The 20,308-nt window shown below is 38.3% G+C and overlaps 1 protein-coding gene across 2 annotated transcripts in view; it reads right to left on the bottom strand.

Moving 5' to 3' along the window:
• SPAG6 (sperm associated antigen 6) overlaps positions 1–19,184 on the bottom strand; it is a 63,214-nt gene extending 44,030 nt beyond the window's left edge. The window contains exons 1-3 of one of the 2 annotated variants that reach the window (XM_004757604.3): positions 19,007–19,184; positions 18,815–18,910; positions 2,165–2,331 (exon numbers count right to left, since the gene is read on the bottom strand). In XM_004757604.3, coding sequence (XP_004757661.1) covers positions 2,165–2,331; positions 18,815–18,910; positions 19,007–19,031 — 288 coding nt within the window. In that variant the 5' untranslated portion in view covers positions 19,032–19,184. The remainder of the gene's footprint in view (positions 1–2,164; positions 2,332–18,814; positions 18,911–19,006) is intronic. The other variant, XM_004757602.3, reaches the window with a different exon arrangement.
• Positions 19,185–20,308: the final 1,124 nt, after the last annotated feature.

Consider the following 20,308-nt stretch of genomic DNA (forward strand, 5'->3'; position numbering starts at 1 on the left):
ATACTGGTGATACATTTCCTGTCATCACCTTAAGCTAAGGTGACTGTTTATATGGCAGAATTTTCAAATTCACAATTTACTGGGCATCGATAGTCATTAACTACAGTGCCTATAATTCACACTGTCTGATCTCATTTCCCCTTTTTCCTACTTTCCATTTCTCCAAATTCCTCTCTTCTCTCCCATTCCTCACCAAAAGAATTATCTTAAAAAAAAAAAAAAAAGCCACGCCAGGGACTTTGTACCTCATAAAGAAGAGATTAAATCCTGTGAGGAATGAGTTAAAGGACTAATAGATGAAGGAAACAGAAGCCTGGGAATACTGACTCACATTCTCACTTTCTCCTCACTTCTGCCCTAGTACTTTTTTGTCTCTTTACAACTAATGGACACTGATTCACATTTAGATCTACTGAGCACCTTCTTGGTCGGATACCAAAACACAGACCCTTCCCTGAAAAGAAGGAGCTAAGAGTCCAGGAAGAACAAAGTCTAACAGTATTTGATAACAAAAGGAACACCTGCAAGAAAAATAAAATTTCTGAGGCTCCTCAGAGAGATAAGACAGACAGTAAAGGACTCTCCAATGTATAAAAATAGGACAAAATTTTTAACAATTGGGATTTTTTTTTAATTCTGGTAAAATATATGTAACATTTACTACTTTAACCATTTTAAAGTATACAACTCAATGGCATTTAGCACATTCATGGTGTTGTGCAAACATCACCATCCAATTCCAGAATATTATTAGCCCAACAAGAAACCTCACACACGTTAAAGAGTCACCCTTCTTTCTCCTCTCCCCCCAGCCCCTGGCAATCACTAATCCGCTTCTGTCTCTATGGATCTGCATGTTCTATATATTTCCTATAAGTGGACTCATACAACATGCAGCCTTCGTATCTGGCTTCTTTCTCTTAGTGTAACATTTTCAAGGTTTAATCCATGTTGTAGCACGTGTCAGCACTTCATTCCTTTTTACTACTGATAATATTCCAAGATATGGATGTCCAACATTTTGTTTATCCAGTCATTCTTTTGTTATAGTGAATAATGCTGCTATAAACATTTGTGTACAAGTTTTGTTTAAACACCTGTTTTCAATTTGGGGGGGAAATCTAAGTAGGAGTCGCATTGCTGGGTCATGTGGTAGTTATATTTCACTTGACTGCCAGACTGTTTTCTACAGCAGCTGCGCCATTTTACACTCCTATCAGCAGTGTACGAGGGCTCCAATTTCTCCAAATCTTCACTAACACTCATTATTTTTTTCTTTTCTTTCTTTTTTTTTTTTTTTATCATGGCCATTCTAATAGGTAAAGTAATATCTTCCTGTGGTTCTGATTTGCATTTCCTAATGACTTATGCCATTGAACATCTTTTCATCTTCATTGGCCATTGTGTATCTTCTTTGTATGTGTATAAATGTCTCTTCAAGTCTTCTGCCCATTTTTAAGTTGGATAATTTGTCATTTGGTTACACAAGTAGGAATTTAATCTTAAAAATATGTCAAGAAATATATATCCTTAGGTTATCATAAACTAACAGAATAGAATAAACAGACCCTATCTATAGGAATGTCCTTAACTATTGCTAGGTGGTGCTGTACAGAAATATAGAGTAGAACTGGACAGGAAGGGGAAAAATTAGGGCACTCTTAGATGACCCTTAAAAGGACTGCCATGCTTACATACTTGGTATAAAATGCTTTATCAAACCTTCTATTACATGTATTCTCCTTCCTTTTGTATGCTTCCCTCCCTCCCTCCTTGCTTCCAAACTGTCTCTTACAGTTTCCACTAACCAGATTTCCCCTGCATATATGGATTGCTGAAAACAACTTTTTATTTGCCTAGGACTCCATACAGCTCTCTAAGACTGGTCCTACAGGTTTAAGACTCTCATAAACAGAAATACTGCTTTATACATAATCCCACTAAAAATTGTATAATCTGTTTTCTTACATTAATAGTAATGGAAAAAAGCTGCCCATCACTCCCAAGATAAAGTACCCTAAAGGTATTATTATGTGCAGCTCAAAGACTTAAAGCTTGTATTAACATCCTGAAATTCTAAAGCTTATAAGCTTGTAACTGTACCCAAACTAGCAGATTTTTAAAAATCTAAAAAAAATATAATTAATTTTTTCAAAAATCTTACATTCTGTTCTGCCAATGAATAAACAAGCTGTGGAAGAATGTCACCCTTCACCACTGCTTCTGCTAGGTCATCGTTATAATTAGCCAGTCTCCCAAGAGCCAATGCAGCAGTCTGTTGAATTGTTGGGACCACATCCAGAAGAAGAGGCCGCAGCAAAGACATTACACCTGAGTGTAGTTATGAAAGAACAGAAATCAGCAAAATTTAAATGGAAAAGCAAATATACAATTCAGCATATATGCAGATAAGAAAATTGTAGGGAAAAATCAGTAAAGACCAAAAAAACATCCACTAAAAACTAGAGGTATATTCAGAATCATCTAACTGGCCAAGACAAAAAATAATACAACCTGTGATTATCAAAGCAAGAACATAGCATGACAAGAAACGCTTTGGAGTTAGGTTAGTTTAAATCCCTGATTTGGCAAATAGTCACTATGTGACCTGATAGGGCAGTCATGAGGAATGCAGAGAAAGACTGTAGAACACACAGTTTAATGCATACCTAGCATATGGAAAGGGGTAGAAGGAAATTGGGTATAGTTTCCCCCAACCTTTGCAAACCCTATCTTTCAGGGCTCAGTTTGGGTCCTTTCATCTCTACAGAGTCTTCTGTTTATTTTGTTCATTTTTCCCCCCTCTGATTCCAACTGTTGGATCTTTTCTGTGATTTCAACAGTCTAAGTTCTCACATTCATGAAGGGAAGCAAATTTAGATTGCTGATATTATTCCAAAGAAACAAAATCTTTGGGGCACCTGGGTGACTCATCTGCCTTCGCTCAGGTCATAATCCCGGAGGCCTGAGACTGAGCCCTACATCGATCTCCCTGCTGAGTGGGAAGCCTGCCTCTCCCTCTCCCCCTGCTTGTGTTCCCTCTCTCACCATGTCTCTCTCTGTCAAATAAATAAATAAAATCTTAAAAAAAAATTCTTTGAGGGGCGCCTGGGTGGCTCAGTGGGTTAAGCCGCTGCCTTCGGCTCAGGTCATGAACTCGGAGTCCTGGGATCGAGCCCCACATCGGGCTCTCTGCTCAGCAGGGAGCCTGCTTCCTCCTCTCTCTCTGCCTGCCTCTCTGCCTGCTTGTGATCTCTCTCAAATAAATAAATAAATAAAAATCTTTATAAAAAAAAATTCTTTGAGATTAGTATTTTATATTACTAGCTCGTATAATATTCACTCTAGGGTGGAATACATAGTAGGTCTATCATCCTCATAGCAACAATAGTAAAAGTTAGCTTATATTTATCGAGACTTATTATACATGTGTCTTGTTTTAAGGACTTATTTTCCATATTAATTCACTGAACTGTCATAAAAAAACTATGAAGTTGGCCCTATTATTATGTATATTTTACAGATGAGGAAATGGAGGCCGAGAAAGGTTAAGAAATCATCACAAAACTAATTAAAAAATGGAGCACGGTTAGAAATTCAGATATTCTTCATTAATAATTATAAATAATACATACTGAAAGTTGAGGAGGTGGGGAAAGAGAGATAAAAAAAATACATTTTAGTCATCTAGCTATTCCAACTCTTACAGTACCTTTGTCTTACTATCAAATATCCAAAATAGTCAACTGCTATTTGGGCTTTAATGATGCTGTTTTAGTCTAACGTTACAAGAAAGGTAATGACAGAGTTAGAACTGGAACAAAACATCCCTTGACTTTCTAAACTTTACTTAATTTGCAGGCGGCTATTCAACTAGATGTTATTACATCTTTTCTTTAAAAACATACCACAGTGATCTAGAAAAGCAAATATTATCAATATGCTTTTATAATGTTATATGCAGAAACATTTGAAATAGAATAAAAGGAAAACATTTATAATAACACTTAGGATTAGACCAAATTAAGATAAATAGTACTACCAATAACATAAGCAGAGAATAATGATGCTTATCATAGATACATGTAATGATGTGACCCATGGCTTTTCACAGTTTCCAATTTCATTTAGTGATCGTGTTTATGGCTAGGGTAGCTTGATGAGATCATCTTACATAAGACCACAGTTGCAAGTCTGAATCCTACTCAGGCTGGTTAACTTTGCAGGCACACGGCACTTCTACTCATGGCTAGGTCATAGCTCATGTTCAGCAAATCAACAAGTCTATACTCATAAGTGTTGCTAATATTACTATCTACGCTTTTTATAGTGATAATTTCTGAATTACCTCACAACAAAAAGTTTAAAATACAGAATAGGTATTAGAATAACTAGCAAATGTTAACATGGGCTCTTTCTAGAAGGCTGGATTTAAAATAATTTGTTGATTTCTTCTTTGTAGTTGCTTTATTACTTGATTTCTTTTTTTAGTTTTTTTAATTGTGGTACACATAACAAAAAAATACCATTTTAAACATTTTTTAATGTACAACTTAGTATAATCGGCACCACTATCTAGAAACTGGACTGTTTTCCACAGAAGCTACACCATTTTACATTCTTACCAACAAAGTACCAAGGTTCAAATTTCTCCACATCCTTACCAACACTCATTATTTTTTGTCTTTTGTTTTTGAAATATGGCCACCCTAATGGTATGAAATGGTATCTCATCTTGGATTTGATTTTCATTTACCTAGCACTTATGTCAATGAATGTCTTTTTATGTACTTATATTGGCCATTTGTACATGTTCTTTGTTGAAATGTCTATTCAAGTCCTCTGCTCATTTTATTTAAATTTTTATTTATTTTTTAATTTCTTTTCAGTGTTCCAGAATTCATTGTTTATGCACCACACTCCTCTGCTCATTTATAAATTGGGTTGATTTTGGTTGTTGCTGAATATAACAATTTTTATAAAAAAACATGAATGATTTTAAGTGAAAATAAGTCAATCTAAAAAATAAGAGCTAAATTTGTTAACATATACTTGAATTTCATAATAAATACATTAACAAGGTCAAAAAATATAAAGTATAATAAGTATGCTTCAAATAGTTTAAAACAATTACAATTATGGTTCATGTTATTTTTCCCTGTATTTCCTTTATTCCCCCTCATTTGATATATGTGTGTGTGTGTGTGTGTGTGTGTGTGTGTGTGTGTATGATGGCAGTGGCTTATTGTCTTTTGAAATATAATTGGAAAATCAGTCTATACTGGGTAATACATCCTGGACATTTTGAATTAAATCTCAAAAACTTTGAAATTCTATGCTAAGAAGTTGAAGAATGAATTCATCTATCTGGGCCTATAATGTTTACTTTAATTATAAGTGTTTGTTATTAGTTATAGTATTTAGCTAATATACCATAAGTCTCCCAAGTTTGAAAAATTTCAACTTGCAGTTTTAGCAGTAAAATATTTTACCACCTTACAGGTATTTCACCTGTCCATACATTCAAAGGAATATTTTGCTTTACATATTTTCTTCTCCATTTTTTCACTACATCTCGCCCCGGAAAAATAAGATCAGTAAAATGACACACAATTCCTTTCCTTTTATCCCTGTATTTAATATCAAGATTAGGCTTCTATGCAGATGCCTCTGTTCTATCATTCTTTTCCTACATTCCTTAGTTTAGACAGTAGCATAGTAAGACTGTTCAAAAATTCAAAAAAAGTAAAAGCTAAAGTTCCAGTTTAAAATATCTTTGTTTGGGGGGCGCCTGGGTAGCTCAGTGGGTTAAAGCCTCTGCCTTCGAATCAGGTCATGATCTCAGGGTCCTGGGATGGAGCCCCCCATCAGGTTCTCTGCTCAGTGGGGAGCCTGCTTCCTCTTCTCTTTCTCTCCACGTGACTCTCTGCTTATTGTGATCTCTCTCTCTCAAATAAATAAATAAAATCTTTAAAAATAATAATAATAAAATATCTTTGTTTGGGAGAACCTGGGTGGCTCAGTCAGTTAAGCCTCTAACTCTTGATTTTGGCTCATGTGTGATCTCAGGATTGTGAGATCCAGTCCCCTGTCAGGCTCTGTGCTCAACAGGGAGTCTGCTTCTTCCCCCCTCTCTCTCTGACCCTTCCCCTGCTCAAGCTCTCTCTCTCTCTCTCTCTAAAATAAACAAATAGGGACACCTGGGTGGCTCAGTCTGTTAAGCATCTGCCTTCAGCTCAAGTCATGGTCTCAGGGTCCTGGATCAAGTTCCATTTCAGGCTCCTTGCTCAGCGGGGAGCCTGCTTCTCCCTCTCCCTCTGTCACTCCCCCTGCTTGTGCTCTCTCTCTCTCTCTCACAATAAAAGAAATAAATAATAAATAAAATAAAATAAGTAAATCTTTAAAAAATATATATCTTTGTTTGAATAGGTCATCTTTATTAGAGAAAATATTGCCCAAATGTCTTGCCCTTGAATTGCCTCTTAGTGCTTCATACGTATCAGTCCCCAAGGACATGTTTTTATCTCTTACACAGATTAAGCATTGGAGACCTTGTTATTCTAATTACAAGTCTATCCTAAAAATAAGAGATAATGATACAAGAGGAATGAAGGAAGGAAGGAAGGTAATACTGAGGGAGCATGGAAGGGAGAAGGCAGAGAAGAAGCATATATAACATAAAAAATATTTTTTCCTTACCTGCTGGTCCATTAGGAATCCATGGTGATTGATCCTTGGTGAATGAATGCATGAAAATTTAGAGCCACTTTGAATAGTGGCTACTACAATATCTGATAAGCAAGGTCTCTAGTGACAGCTAGTGACCTCAGTGATGTCTCTATTGAAGAAGCCACCAGGTACAAATATTAAAAATAATAATTTACATATCATACTCTCATATCTATATAACAATTGTTTCTTCTGTAAAAACTGATCAAATGGTGTGAAAGTGTTTCTGAAACTTCAATAAATCTCTCTCCCTCAACTTTATAGCTCTGAGTTTTTTTTCTACTTTCTTGGTTCAGTGCCAATATTGGACACATTGCTTGTAATATCTACATTTCAATCCAGTTACAAAAACAACAACAAAACAAACTTGCTGACCCTGTCCCAGACATTCATTTGAAAAATAGATCATTGTTTATCAACCGGCAAGCAATAGCATTACACACCTGAGCAAAGGCAGTTCCTTCCCTCAAGAAACTAATAATCTAGTGGAAGAGATTATAAAAAAGCCTCAAAATAATCACAACTCTTTAATTTCTTTTAACACAACATAGGCCTGATTACTTTGATTGTGCACACCAATTATAGACATAAATCAGGAAGGAAATATCAAACATTTCCAAGAGCAAAAAACTCCCATTCTCATATTACATGTCTGTAGTTTATATACATATTACCTCAATCTGCTGTGCTTTATAAAGATAGTTAACATCCCAACTTTGTTTCTTTAAAAACAGGTACCTGCAAACTGGGCCTTTGGATCCACATAAGTCTTCGTAAAGATTTCTGCTTACTGTGGATACCTCTTCACCTTGCTTTTTAATCTTTAAAATTTTTGTTTTATTGTGGCAAAATATACATAACAAAATTGATCATCTTAACCATTTTTAAGTGTACAATTAGGTATGCATTAAGTACAATTGATCAAACATTCATGACTATCAATTCCAGAACTTTTCATTGTCCCCTAATAAATACTCTATAACTTCCCCTTTCCCCCTTTCTACCATGTATTTTAGAATTACTATTGAATGAATAATTATTCATTGTTCAAGAAATATCTGTTAAGAATATACAAGGTACAGAGGCGCCTGGGTGGCTCAGTGGGTTGGAGCCTCTGCCTTCAGCTCAGGTTGTGATCCCAGGGTGCTTGGATCAAGCCCCGCATCAGGCTCTCTGCTCAGGAGGGAACCTGCTTCCCCCTCTCTCTCTATCTGCCTCTCTGCCTGCTTGTGATCTCTGTCTGTCAAATAAATAAATAAAATCTTAAAAAAAAAAATACAAGGTATTGAAAACCCAATTATCCTTGACCTCAAGGAACTTATAAAGTGGTCAAGAGAAATGAATAAATGTAACACATGATACATGCAACTAAAGGGAAGTAGCGGGTGCTTTGCAAATATACAGTGGAGCATCCAACCTAGGCCTTGACAGACACAAGGAAGGCACCCAAGGTGAAAGGGACATCTAAGTGGAGATCTGAAGGTTCTCAGGCAGATCACAGATCGTCTGCTCAAATGACTGGAGGGAATGTAGAAGAGAAGGACTGGAGAGTTTTTCAACCAGAAGGAACTGTATTAATGAAGCTCAGAATCAAGAGAGTTTGATACATTGACAAAACTGAGAATGCAGTATGACCATAGTACAAGAGGGGAGCAGAGTCAGGAAAGAATGCTAGGAGATTAACAGAGACAAAAGTACTGAAGAGCCCAGTTAACTATCTTAAGGATTTTGAAATTAATCTGAACATTAACGTCAGTGTTTTTGTACTTTGTAAAGAAGGATCACTGATTACCCTAGGAAGAAAGGGTGAAAACCTAGGAAGTAGGAAGACCACTTAGGAAGCTATTGTACAAATGTAGGCCAGATGTGAGAATAGGCTGGAGAATACTAACAGCAAAGGGAAAGAAAAAAGTGAAAGGTCTAGATATTTACAAGACAAACTGATTACTGTAAAGAAGAGGGAGGAGTAAGTGATACTTCCAAGTTTCTGGCTTGGACAAAAGATGCATGATTATTGCAGACTGTTGAAGAAGCCATGATAAATTCACACCCGCCTGAAATGCAAAGTGGGAGGGAGCCTGATGAGGGGCTTGATCCCAGGATTCTGGGATCATGACCTGAGCCGAAAGCAGACCCTTAACTGACCAAGACACCAAAGCACCTCCCACAGTAGGTATTTCTTAACTGATCTAACATACACTTACATGGCATTTATCATGTACCAGGGACTTCCCTAAGAAATTTAAAATATTAACCAATCAATCTTCATTACAATCCTAGGAAATAGATAATATTTTATAACTCTAGCATCTATGCCCTCCTGTTTCTCTTCCCCAATATCAATCACAGTCCATTTGCCAATGAAAAATAGCATGTGCCAGGTTTCAAATGCATAATAAAGGGTATAATCTGTTGAATTCACTTACCATTAACATTACTGTAGTTCTCTTCCATGATTACTGCATTAAACCAAAATTTCATTCATTCTTCCAGTGCAATTATCTGACTCTTGGCTAGGTCATAGCCACCACTGTCTATATGTGAGATTTCAACTAAGTACGCAGATCACAAACATTATGGCATGCTCAATTCACATGATACTTTATTTTATTTTAGATTTTTATTTATTTATTTGACAGAGATCACAAGTAGGCAGAGAAGCAGGCAGAGAGAGAGAGGAGGAAGCAGGCTTGCTGCCAAGCACAGAGCCCGATATGGGGCTCGATCCCAGGACCCTGAGATCATGACCTGAGCCGAAGGCAGAGGCTTAACCCACTGAGCCACTCAGGTGCCCCCACATGATACTTTAGATAAAATGATTGGAACTTACATGTTTATAATAACATGAAGAAATATAAGATGTACCTTTAAAATAGTTTTCAAAGGAACATGTAAATTCCACATGTCCAAACATTTCTTTCCAAGCCAAGATCACTCTCGTGAGCTCCAGAGCCCTACATAGACAAATCGCTCACTTTAGTCACTGGCACATAGATATCCCAGACACTTCAACTTCAACACTATTAGGGAATGAAGTCACTATTTTCCTCCGCTTTTTGTATCTCTTCTCCATTAATGAATGGCAACCAGAAGACTGTGAGGCCCCTGAACTCCCCTCACCTCACCTGCCCTACCCATTCTACTAAGTCACAAATCCTACACATCTGTTAAATGGCATGACTACTATAACAAATATGGGCACAGGGTCTTCCCGATCCTGTTTTAATTCCCTCCAATCAATTCTCCACACTGCTGTGAAAGTCATCTCTCAGAAACACAAAATGGATCCCTTCATTTCTCTGATAAGAGCTTTCCAATGGCTTTCTATCAATTCCAGGATCAATCCAACTTTGGATGAGGTCCTTCAGAAGTAAACCTGTTTTCCTCTCCAGCCATTGCCTGGCCCCTCTGTAGCCCTATTATCCCAAGAGGCTCCTGCCTTATCTAAACATTCGACTTGTCTATCAAGCACCACCTTTCCTCTTGCCTCTGTGCCTTTGCACATAATGTTCCCTCCACCTGAATACAGTTTTCTTCATCTAGCTAACTCCTACAAAATTCAGCCAGATAATATATCCTTCAGGAAGTCTCCAATGAAAGTACCCCTCCAAAGCTTGAGTTAGGCACCCTTCATGTGTGCTCCATATGTCTATGCAATAGACACTTATCAAACAGTATTTACATATCGCTCCTTCAGCAAATAAGCTACTTAAGGAAGCTTAAGAAGTCTATGCCTTCTATTTTTGCACGATCAGCATCTAAGTATCCATCTGGCCCTTGGACCCTCAATAAATGTTGAATGATAAATGAACAAATTGTGAAATTTGATGTGCAATTTTCTCTTTTTAGGCAAATTTTAGTTAAAATAAAAACAAAATGAGCTTCTGTTTGGGGTGACTTTTTAAAAGTTCTGGAGTTAGTGGTGCTGGCTGCATAACATTAGGAATGTAATTAATACCACTGAATTACACACTTAAAAACAACTAAAATGGGGGTGCCTGGGTGGCTCAGTGGGTTAAGCCTCTGCCTTCGGCTCAGGTCATGGCTCCGGGGTCTTGAGGAGCCACCCTGTGTCAGGATCTCTGCTCAGGGGGGAGCCTGCTTCCCTTCCTCTCTCTCTCTCTGCCTGCCTCTCTGCCTACTCGTGATCTCTGTCTGTCAAATAAATAAAATCTTAAAAAAAAAAAAAAACGGCTAAAACGGCAAATGTTGTTAAATTTTATCACAATTTTAAGAAATTAACAATGCATTACGGTGCCTGGCTGGCTCAGTGAAAACAGCCTCTCGCTCTTGATCTCAGGTGCATGAGTTCAAGCTCCATGGTGGGTGTAGAGATTCTTAAATTTGAAAAAAAAAAAAAGGGTACTAAAAAAATTAACAGTGTACCAAAAACCACTGAATTTTGCACTTAAATGTGTGAATTGTATGGTAGGTGAATTATATCTCAATAAGGTGATTTTTTAGAAACTTTTTAAAAATAAAAAATAACAAAATAACAATGGTTAATATAGGTTCATGTTTCTTTTTTTGGTATATGGGTCATTTAAACTGACCCTTTACCTGGTAGTACCCCAAATAGATACAATTGTATCTTAATTGGAAGTCTTCTAGAGAACTACAAATATTAAATTAGTCCTGTCTTCTTTTGTCAATGTGACTTCTCTTTGATGATTTATACCTATAATGCCCACCTGCCTGCAGAAAATTGGAATGTTCATGAATGGGGTAAGTAGAGAATAAATATAGCAATTATAAAAGGATTATCTGCTCCAAGAGTTTTCATGGTTAGTATTTAAAATGGTCACTTTTGGAAGGTAATCAAATTCTTTCTTCACATAAAATATTTTATTCATACTCTACTTACTCTAAAAATTTTAGAGATAATTTTCTCTAAAAGATATATACACAAAGATATAACCATCTAGTAGGAGCTCCTGGGCGGCTCAGTCTGTCCAGGGTCTGCCTTCAGTTCAGGTCATGATCCCAAGGTCCTGGGGTTGAGCCCCTCATCAGGCTCCCTGCTCATCTGCTTCTCCCTCTCCCACTCCCCTTGCTTGTGCTCCCTCTCTTTCTCTCTGTCAAATAAATAAATAAAATCTCAAAAAAAAAAAAAGAGCCATATAGTAGAGGGATGGGAACTAATAATTTTATCAAAAATACGGGTTAAGAATAGCTGCTGCAATTCTGAACTCTAAACATATCACTGAGTTTCTTGGAAGCAAAAGTAAAAAGGGAACCACTTTGTGAAATAAAGTAGGGACAAATTTTTTCATGAAATTTCATAAGTAGGCCTAGCCTGACACATAATAATTAATAAAAATTGGTCGACTAAAAGAGAATATCTTTATATAAAAAACATTTTGTTAACATCAAAATGGGCAACGATGATAGATTTAAAGAAGCTATAGGGAAATTTATGTATTTTTTAATAAGCCCTCAAAAAAGGGCATATTATTAGATTAATTCTTCAAAGACAATTCTATAGAAAACTAATGTAAGCTAGTCTATATATATCTTACTAGTGATTCTAATGACACAGGAATAGAATATACAGAAAAGCGGATAAAAATAATTTTCTTTGAAGACAGATGCACATATACATACACCACAAATATCACTTCTTTTTACCTAGACTTATAACAAAACTTGAATAAAAAATAACTTATTTTTAAAACATTTTATTTATTTATTCAACAGAGAGAGATCACAGGTAGGCAGAGAGGCAGGCAGAGAGAGAGAGGGGGAAGCAGGCTCCCCACCCCAGGAGAGAGCCCAATGCGGGACTTGATCCCAGGACCCTGGGATCATGACCTGAGCTGAAGGCAGAGGCTTTAACCCACTGAGCCACCCAGGCGCCCCTTGAATAAAACATAACTTTAAAATTGAGCCACCCTCATGACAAAAAGGATGGAGTATATGGCAAAACCAGTATGTCACTTTGAAAATTAGGGAAGTCTGATATATTCAGAGGGGCCATCCCACCCACTACAAGGCAAGACCAAATTTTTTCTCAAGGGTGGTGCTGGACTTCCTGCTAGGGCCAGTACATCTACTCAAAAGAAATCCCAAAGTTCAGACCTCAATGAACATGGAGTAAAAGTCATTCACACAAAGCATGATTAAGTAAAAAACAAAGGGACATACATAAAATCAACCAACAAATATCCAGTGCCTCCCCCATGCTCTAAAAAAAAAAAAAAAAAAAAAAAAAAATCAGTCACAGGGCAGCTAACTACCTTGTGCTCTGAGGAAGCCTCCCCTGCACTCTCCCTGATCTCAGCAGGGACTCAGTCCAACAACTCTCTGAAGTATTATCTGAGTTTGAGACTTCCAGTGGATTATACACTTTTCCCTGGATCCTTTTAAAGAGCTCTTGGCTTGATAAGGCTTTCTCAGAAGTCAAAGGAAGCTGAAGGTCCTCTAGAGTTCTGAGTCCAGTGTACGCCCTAAATACAACTCCCACTCCCTCAAACCTCCAGATACTTATCAATTAAAGTTAGTTCTCTGCATCTGGCCTCCACTCAAGCTCCCATAATAGTCTTCAAGGGCACCTCAAAAGCCAATTACACACAATTATGAGATAGCCTTTGGTACCCAAAAGCCTAAAGAGATGACTTGTTTTAATAGGTTAACATTATGATTCATTAGGAACTCCTAGAACCATCTAGAAATAGCTAACTAATACCTACAAGGTGACAGAGAAAGAGTGCAATGTCAGACAGCAATTAAACATCTAGTCCCAGTCTGGCCAGGACTAACTCTGTGATGAGGGCAACTATCTAGCCTTTCTTGGGCTTAAGAAGATACTTATTCGGGCACCTGGGTGGCTCAGTGGATTAAAGCCTCTGCTCAGGTCATGATCCCAGGGTCCTTGGATGGAGCCCTGCATCAGGTTCTTTGCTCAGCAGGGAGCCTGCTTCCTCCTCTCTCTCTAACTGTTTCTCTGCCTACTTGTGATCTCTGTCTGTCAAATAAATAAATAAAATCTTTAAAAAAAAGAAAGAAAGAAGATACCTATTCTATCTATCTGAGCTGTTATAAGAATCTAATTTTTTAAGAGATGTGAAAACACTTAGAAAAGTAATTATTTCTGGGGCACCTGTTGGCTCAGTTGGTAAAGCATGTGACTCTTGATCTTGGGGCTATTAGTTCGAGCCCCATGTTGGGGATAGAGATTACTTTAAAAAAATTAAATCTTAAAAAATAATAATTACTCCTTCTTTCATTCTATTTAAATATGTTGAATATCTGCTCTATACTAAGAATTATGCTAGGAATGGGATTTACAGTTTGTGGAGTAAACAGAAACTAAATCATGACAACTGTAATGCGTGTCATGAAAGAGAAATATTAGGAGCAAGGAAAGCATAAATCAAGAGACTTAACTTACTGAGAGGGCTCAAGGAAGATTTCCCTGAGGAATCAACATCTAAACAGAGCCATAAAGAATGAGTAGAAATTAATTAGACAAAGAAGTACAAAAAAAAGGTTCTAGTCAGAGGAGCAAAAGCCATGAAAAAAACACTGAAACGTGAAGAGGAGTTAGGAAGTAAATTTAAATAACTTTTCAAAAACTTTAAATTGTCACATTAAAATATAACCCACACAAACTTGCCATTTCTAAGTCCCACTCTTATAGGCTCATCCATAGCTTAGATTTTCCCTTTTTAATCATCATGTTTTTCCCTAAGAAAACAAGAACATCCTAGCCCTGGCTATATTATAAATGTCCATGCAGGAACAACAATTGGGAACACAGAATAAAATTCTGAATGATCTTGTTTTTAGGACATATTATTAGGTGCATACAAGTTCAGAATTTTTATAGTTCCCTCAAATGTTTTCCACTGAAGCATATGTAAAACAAACAAAATATAAAACCCACTATCCCTATCTTTTAAAAAAAGATCAGTACTTTAATTATCGTGCATTCACAAGTCCAAGATTCCTTTTATATTCATGAAATTTAAATAGCATATTTGGTTAAGTTTTTTTGAAGTTGCTCTACTAATTATCTTTTCAGTTTCAATATCCCTTGGAACAGTGGGGTTTTGTGAGAGAATCATGGTACTTGTATCTACCAGGCTATGTTTTAAATATATTATAAATGCTTACCACAGACTTTTCCTTCTCAGCAAACTGAGGTGCTAAATCATTAATCTGAACACATTCACCCTGCCCCAGACACATGTAACTTAAGATAATTTTGTCAGTGTATATTGTTTTCTTGAATTGTAAACTCATTAAATAGCCTAAATTTGCAAATTGGCTTCATAGAGATGCATATTTAAAGGGTTATGCAGTTTTCTCTATCCCTACTATTCTAGTGCTTAGCCATGTTTTTTGTTCTGCTATAGGATTTATGTTAAATATTACAAAGTGTTAATTTAAATTTTACCCTAATTTTTTTTACACAAACAGCTGCTTCAGAAAGTTCATTTTATATAGCTAAACAGTTTAAAAACAAATTTCTTGGACTTTTTATATTAGCTTATTATAAAAGATTTTCTAAACAACCTAGGAGAGCCTGATTGTCCAATATGCCACAAAACATATTACTTACATTTTATAACTAAACAATCACCTCTATTTGCTGAAATTCTACAATGCTAGAAGTAATAATGTATTATCTCTACTATTTACAATGCGTTATATGTATTACTGATTATTAAAAGAGGGAACATATCAAAATTTATTTTTAAATAGCTGCAAGATGTAATGGTTCAAGAGTACAGGGTTGGAGGGTGCATAAAGAGATTTTATAACAAACACTAAACTTTTTAATTCCTGTACATATTTGATTTAGAAGGAGTAAAACCTCAGAAAGAAAAAAATAACTCTAGGTTATAGACACATTTTACACTGTTCTTTCTAGTAACAATTCTGGCTAGAAATCAAACTTCTTTTGTCCAAATACTCTGATGATGATATCATGCAATGCTTTGTTTGCTTTAGTAATTACTTTGGGCATATGTAATAAAGCAAATATTCTTATTAGCACATCAAAAATATAATGGACAAGATCAGAGGTTTAAAATGAAATAAAACTCCATTGGTAATTTTCACCTTTGAGGTTCCTCTCACAGTGAATGACTTAAAAAATTCTTAACAACTGAATTACTGATTTATCATGATGCCTATATGGAAAATGTTTTCCCCCTGATCTCAGATCCATGATACTTATTTATTTAAGCAGTTTATTAGGGAGATAAATAAGAAAACAAAACAAAACCTTCCCAGGGATGTAGAGAGTATGTCAAAGTCAGAAATAAAATGCATTAGTATTTTATGTTATCAAAATGAAGTCATCTGACTGAAAAAAAAAAAAAACTTGATCATAACATATGTGATGCATACATATTATGGCTCATTCAAAAGTATTTTTAAATCCATGTTGGTTTTGTCTTTTTTTTAGGAACAAACCATTTCAATAGTTTATAGGCTATTAAGTTTTCATAACAAAGCTGAAGGATTATTCTAATCAAAAGAATACACTGGAATATTCATTAGCTATATCTATTTAAAATTATTAAAGGCATGCTTAAATCAAATCTAGATAACATGAAATATGTTGAAATAAGTTCCTCAAGAAAAGAAAAATCTTAGCATTCTGTCAACATTGGTCAAGTACAGACAACTTCAAAACATTGTTATATTACTATTGTATTCAATTCCTTCATAAACCAGACCATAAGTGGAAATAGGTGGCTATTTAAGATGTCACATGTAGGTCCACATACTTTGGTGATCATTTAGCCTAATGGTTTGGATTGATTAAATTCCACACTACATTCTACATTGTACACTTACAGGAAGAGATAACCTGTTACCATTATACTAAAACGTGATATCCTGTATCTTAAGTATTACTTATACCCCCATACTACAGTATCAAATTTTTTTTAAATGTCAGTCATTTCCCTTTTATTTTTTAAAGATTTTATTTATTTGAGAGAGAAAGAGAACAAGTAGGGGAGGGGGCAGAAGGAGAGGGAGAGGCAGACTCCCCACTGAACAGGGAGCTCGATGCAGGGCTTGATCCCAGGACCCTGGGATCATGACCTGAGCCAAAAGCACTGAGAAACTGAGCCACCAAGGCGCCCCTCATTTTCCCCTTTAAAAAAATGTTTTAGGGATGACTGGGTGGCTCAGTCAGTTAAGTGGTTGCCTTCAGCTCAGGTCATGATCCTAGGGTCCTGGGATGGAGTCAGGCATAGGGCTCAGTGGACAGCCTGCTTCTCCCTCTGCCTGCTCTGCCTGCTGTTCCCCCTGCTTGTGCACACTCTCTGGCTCTCCTTTTCTCTCTGTTAAATAAATAAATAAAATCTTTTAAAAAGTTTTAGTTTAGTTGTTTACCTATAGTTCAGAAATTAAATATTTGTAAATAATAAGTGTTCATTCACAAAAGCCGTTGATGAGTAGGACTGAGTGGGGGGAAGAACTAAAAGTTAAGTGAATTTTAAAAATGTAATATGCTCTAATAAATTTATATTTTCTTTAATAAACTTATACATATGAAACCTTGTGTCCAGCATTGTTCTGGGTAGTTTGGGGAGTATATATCCATGCACGTAAGCACATACATACATGCAGAAGAAAGGTAATTAATCCACATGAAACAACTGCAGAACAAAAGATGATCAACTTATAATTTCCAAAAGGAGAATAAATTAGTGGCTGTCCAGGGTTAGGGACAAGAGGAAGGTAGGTGTGGTTATAAAAGGACAATAAAAGTGATCCTTGCAGTAATGAAAGTGTTGTGTATCTTAAGTATAGTGATGGTAGATACACACAGGATAAAAATGTATAGAACTAAACATACACACACACAAGTAAGTACAAGCAGAACTGGGGAAACCTGAATAAAATGGATGGATTTTTATCAGTGTCAATATCCTGGTTGTGATATCATGCCACAGTTTTGAGGTACAGAGGAATCTCTGTATTATGTCTAACAACACATGTAAATCTATAATTATCTCAAAATAAGTTTTAAAACACGATTATCAAATACACTTTTTATAAATATACTCCCCTCCAAGAGAAACATACAAAGAATAAACACCAAAATCCCTCTCAGCAACACAAAAAATTTTCATTTAGGTGTAGTAGTAATTCTCCTCAAAGAAACCAGAGCAAACATTATTTCTAAACATTCTTGCCCTGTCAATGTGTCCTTAAATTTCTTTTAATTCCGTGTTAATTTAAATGAGTTTTAAAGATTATAAACTCCAAGTTGAACACTTCTTATGACACAGTAGTGATGAAATGCTGCCTTACTTTGAGTTCAGATGGCGGTGGAATCGTCCTTAATCCCCCATTATCTTCTCCATCTGTTTATGTTAATTGATAAGAAGCAAATCACACACTCTCTCTTCCTCTTTCTAGAGTATGCTTGATTTCGGACTGAGGAGGGGGAATGACAGCACCATAAGAACTTCTAAAGGCTAGCACTTCACCTACTTTGAATGTCTTAGAAATTATTCAAGCAAATCTTTGCCCTTTCACTAATGCAAGGCGAGAAATAATGTGTCAACCGCTCTGGAATTCCTTTGGTGTGAGGAAGTCGAAGGTGATCAAAGGCAGGGTGACAAGCAAGGGCACCGGGATAAAATGGGTCTGATTAAGGTAGATTCCCATTCACGTAAAATGACTTCCAGGCAATTCTTCTGGCCTTAACTTTCAACTTGACACTTGCCTGGTTGCGGTAAAGATGTTAATAGGGATGTCGGGCCCCTCTCACCCCAATCTGGAAGCTTCACCCTCTTGGCCTCACACCCAAAAAGACCCGCTAAAAAGGATGATTGCTTCCGCGGTCTCCGCGGCGGATGGGAAGAACTTAGGGACGCGGTCCTGCCGACGCCACCCTGCCCCTCTCCAGAAGCTCAGTCGGCTGGGGAGCGGGGCGACAGCGAGCCGGGGGAAGGCCGGGCTGTGGGGAAGGAGGTAAGGGGCGAGACGGCTGCGCACCCCGGGTGGCCAGGAGCCCGAGGTGCAGGACGAGGCGGGGCAGGGCCGGGGGTGCGGAGCGACGGGCCAAGCGGCTCGAGGGGCCCTGAGCGACGCGGAATCGGTGCGGACTCACCCGCGTTCTGCAGCGTCTCGATGTTTTGGGGTCTGGTTGCCAGCTCCGCCACCATCTGCACGAACTGCGTCCGGGCTTTCTGGTACTGCTCGAACACTGCGGACCAGACAGACACACGGAGGAGCAGGCGACCCGGTGCCCCCGCGGCTCCCGCCGCCCGCCCGTCGGGGCGCCGCCCGCCCCGGGCCTCACCTTGCAACACCTGCCTCTGACTCATGGCGCCGGCAGCTCTCCGCCCGCGACCAGCTGGGCGCCGACGCGGCCCGTCCGCTCCCGGCCTGCGAGAACGCCGAGGGGGCGACCGCGGCGACGACTCGGCCTCCGACGGCAGCCGTTTCTCTCTGTGTACCCGCGTCTCCCGGGCAACCGACCGGAACCGGAACGCGGCCGTCTCGCGGCAACGGCCGGTCCCGGGCGTGACGTCACGGCCGCGGCACCCGGCGTCGGGCGAAGGCGGCCAGCCCCGGGGGATCTCCGCTCGCAGGGGCTCCCGGGGCGCGCCACGGTCGCCGGCGCCGTCGGTCCTGCCGGGCGTCCGGGGCGTCCGCCGGGAGCCTAGGGCCCTTTGCAAACCGAGCCCGCCCCCGCGAGGTCTCCGGGCGGCGCCGTGGACTCGGTCCCGGCGAGGGGGAGCTCCTCCTCACCCCCGGAGAGACCCGTTAAAGCGCGACGTCAGTGGAGTCGTCCTGGCTTAGACGGTCAAAAGACATCTCCCAGAGCACATGGTGTGATCTGATAGTATGCGCTGTCAATGTCCTCAACGCCGAATGGGTTTTCCCCTTTAATCCAGCTGTCATGGACCGGACAATTCTGGTTTCAGGATTCTTGGAGGGTGAAGACAACTATACTCCTAACTTAGGCATATTGCTTTAAAAGGATTTAATAAGCACTCCTAGAGATTCAATGAGAAAAGTAGACGGGGAACAATATGGTAAATGTCCTGTCTTCTGTGACTTTGTTCTACCTAACCACCAACTTTGCTTGTTTCCTCACTTCTGTGATTATTAAACATTTGTCCTTGTCATTTAAACTTAAGCTTCATGTTGTTGCTAAATGACATTTCCAAAAGAAAGGGAAGGAGAATCTTTACCTGGGAAGTTTTGATTCACATTATCTTAACCAGACTTCCTTGTAAGTTTAAATTTTTACCCAGAATCTTTTAGCAGAAATTAAGTACTTAGTCTATCACCAGTTTCTAGCTTGCCTGAAAACTGTACAAATGTTTCAATGACAGGTGTCAACTTAAAGTGTTTCTCCATGAGAACGTCCAATTCCACCAGGTGTCAAGGGAATAGATAGCCACAGCTGCTGCTGAGTAGTGCCAAGACAGGAAAGAAACCTCTTGATATCTCTTCTTCAGTAGAAAGGATTCTGCAAACTTAGCGGGTTCTCATATTTGGAGTGAGTCCTATATAATAATCTTTAAGCTCTCACTCTGACTTGAGCTCTCTGATGAAATCCTGATATTTGGTGGAGCCCCAGATAGTTGGGGAA

This window comes from Mustela putorius, unplaced genomic scaffold (assembly GCF_011764305.1).
Source record: "Mustela putorius furo isolate JIRA1106 unplaced genomic scaffold, ASM1176430v1.1 tig00000827_pilon_pilon_pilon, whole genome shotgun sequence".
Classification (NCBI taxonomy): Eukaryota; Metazoa; Chordata; class Mammalia; order Carnivora; family Mustelidae; genus Mustela; species Mustela putorius.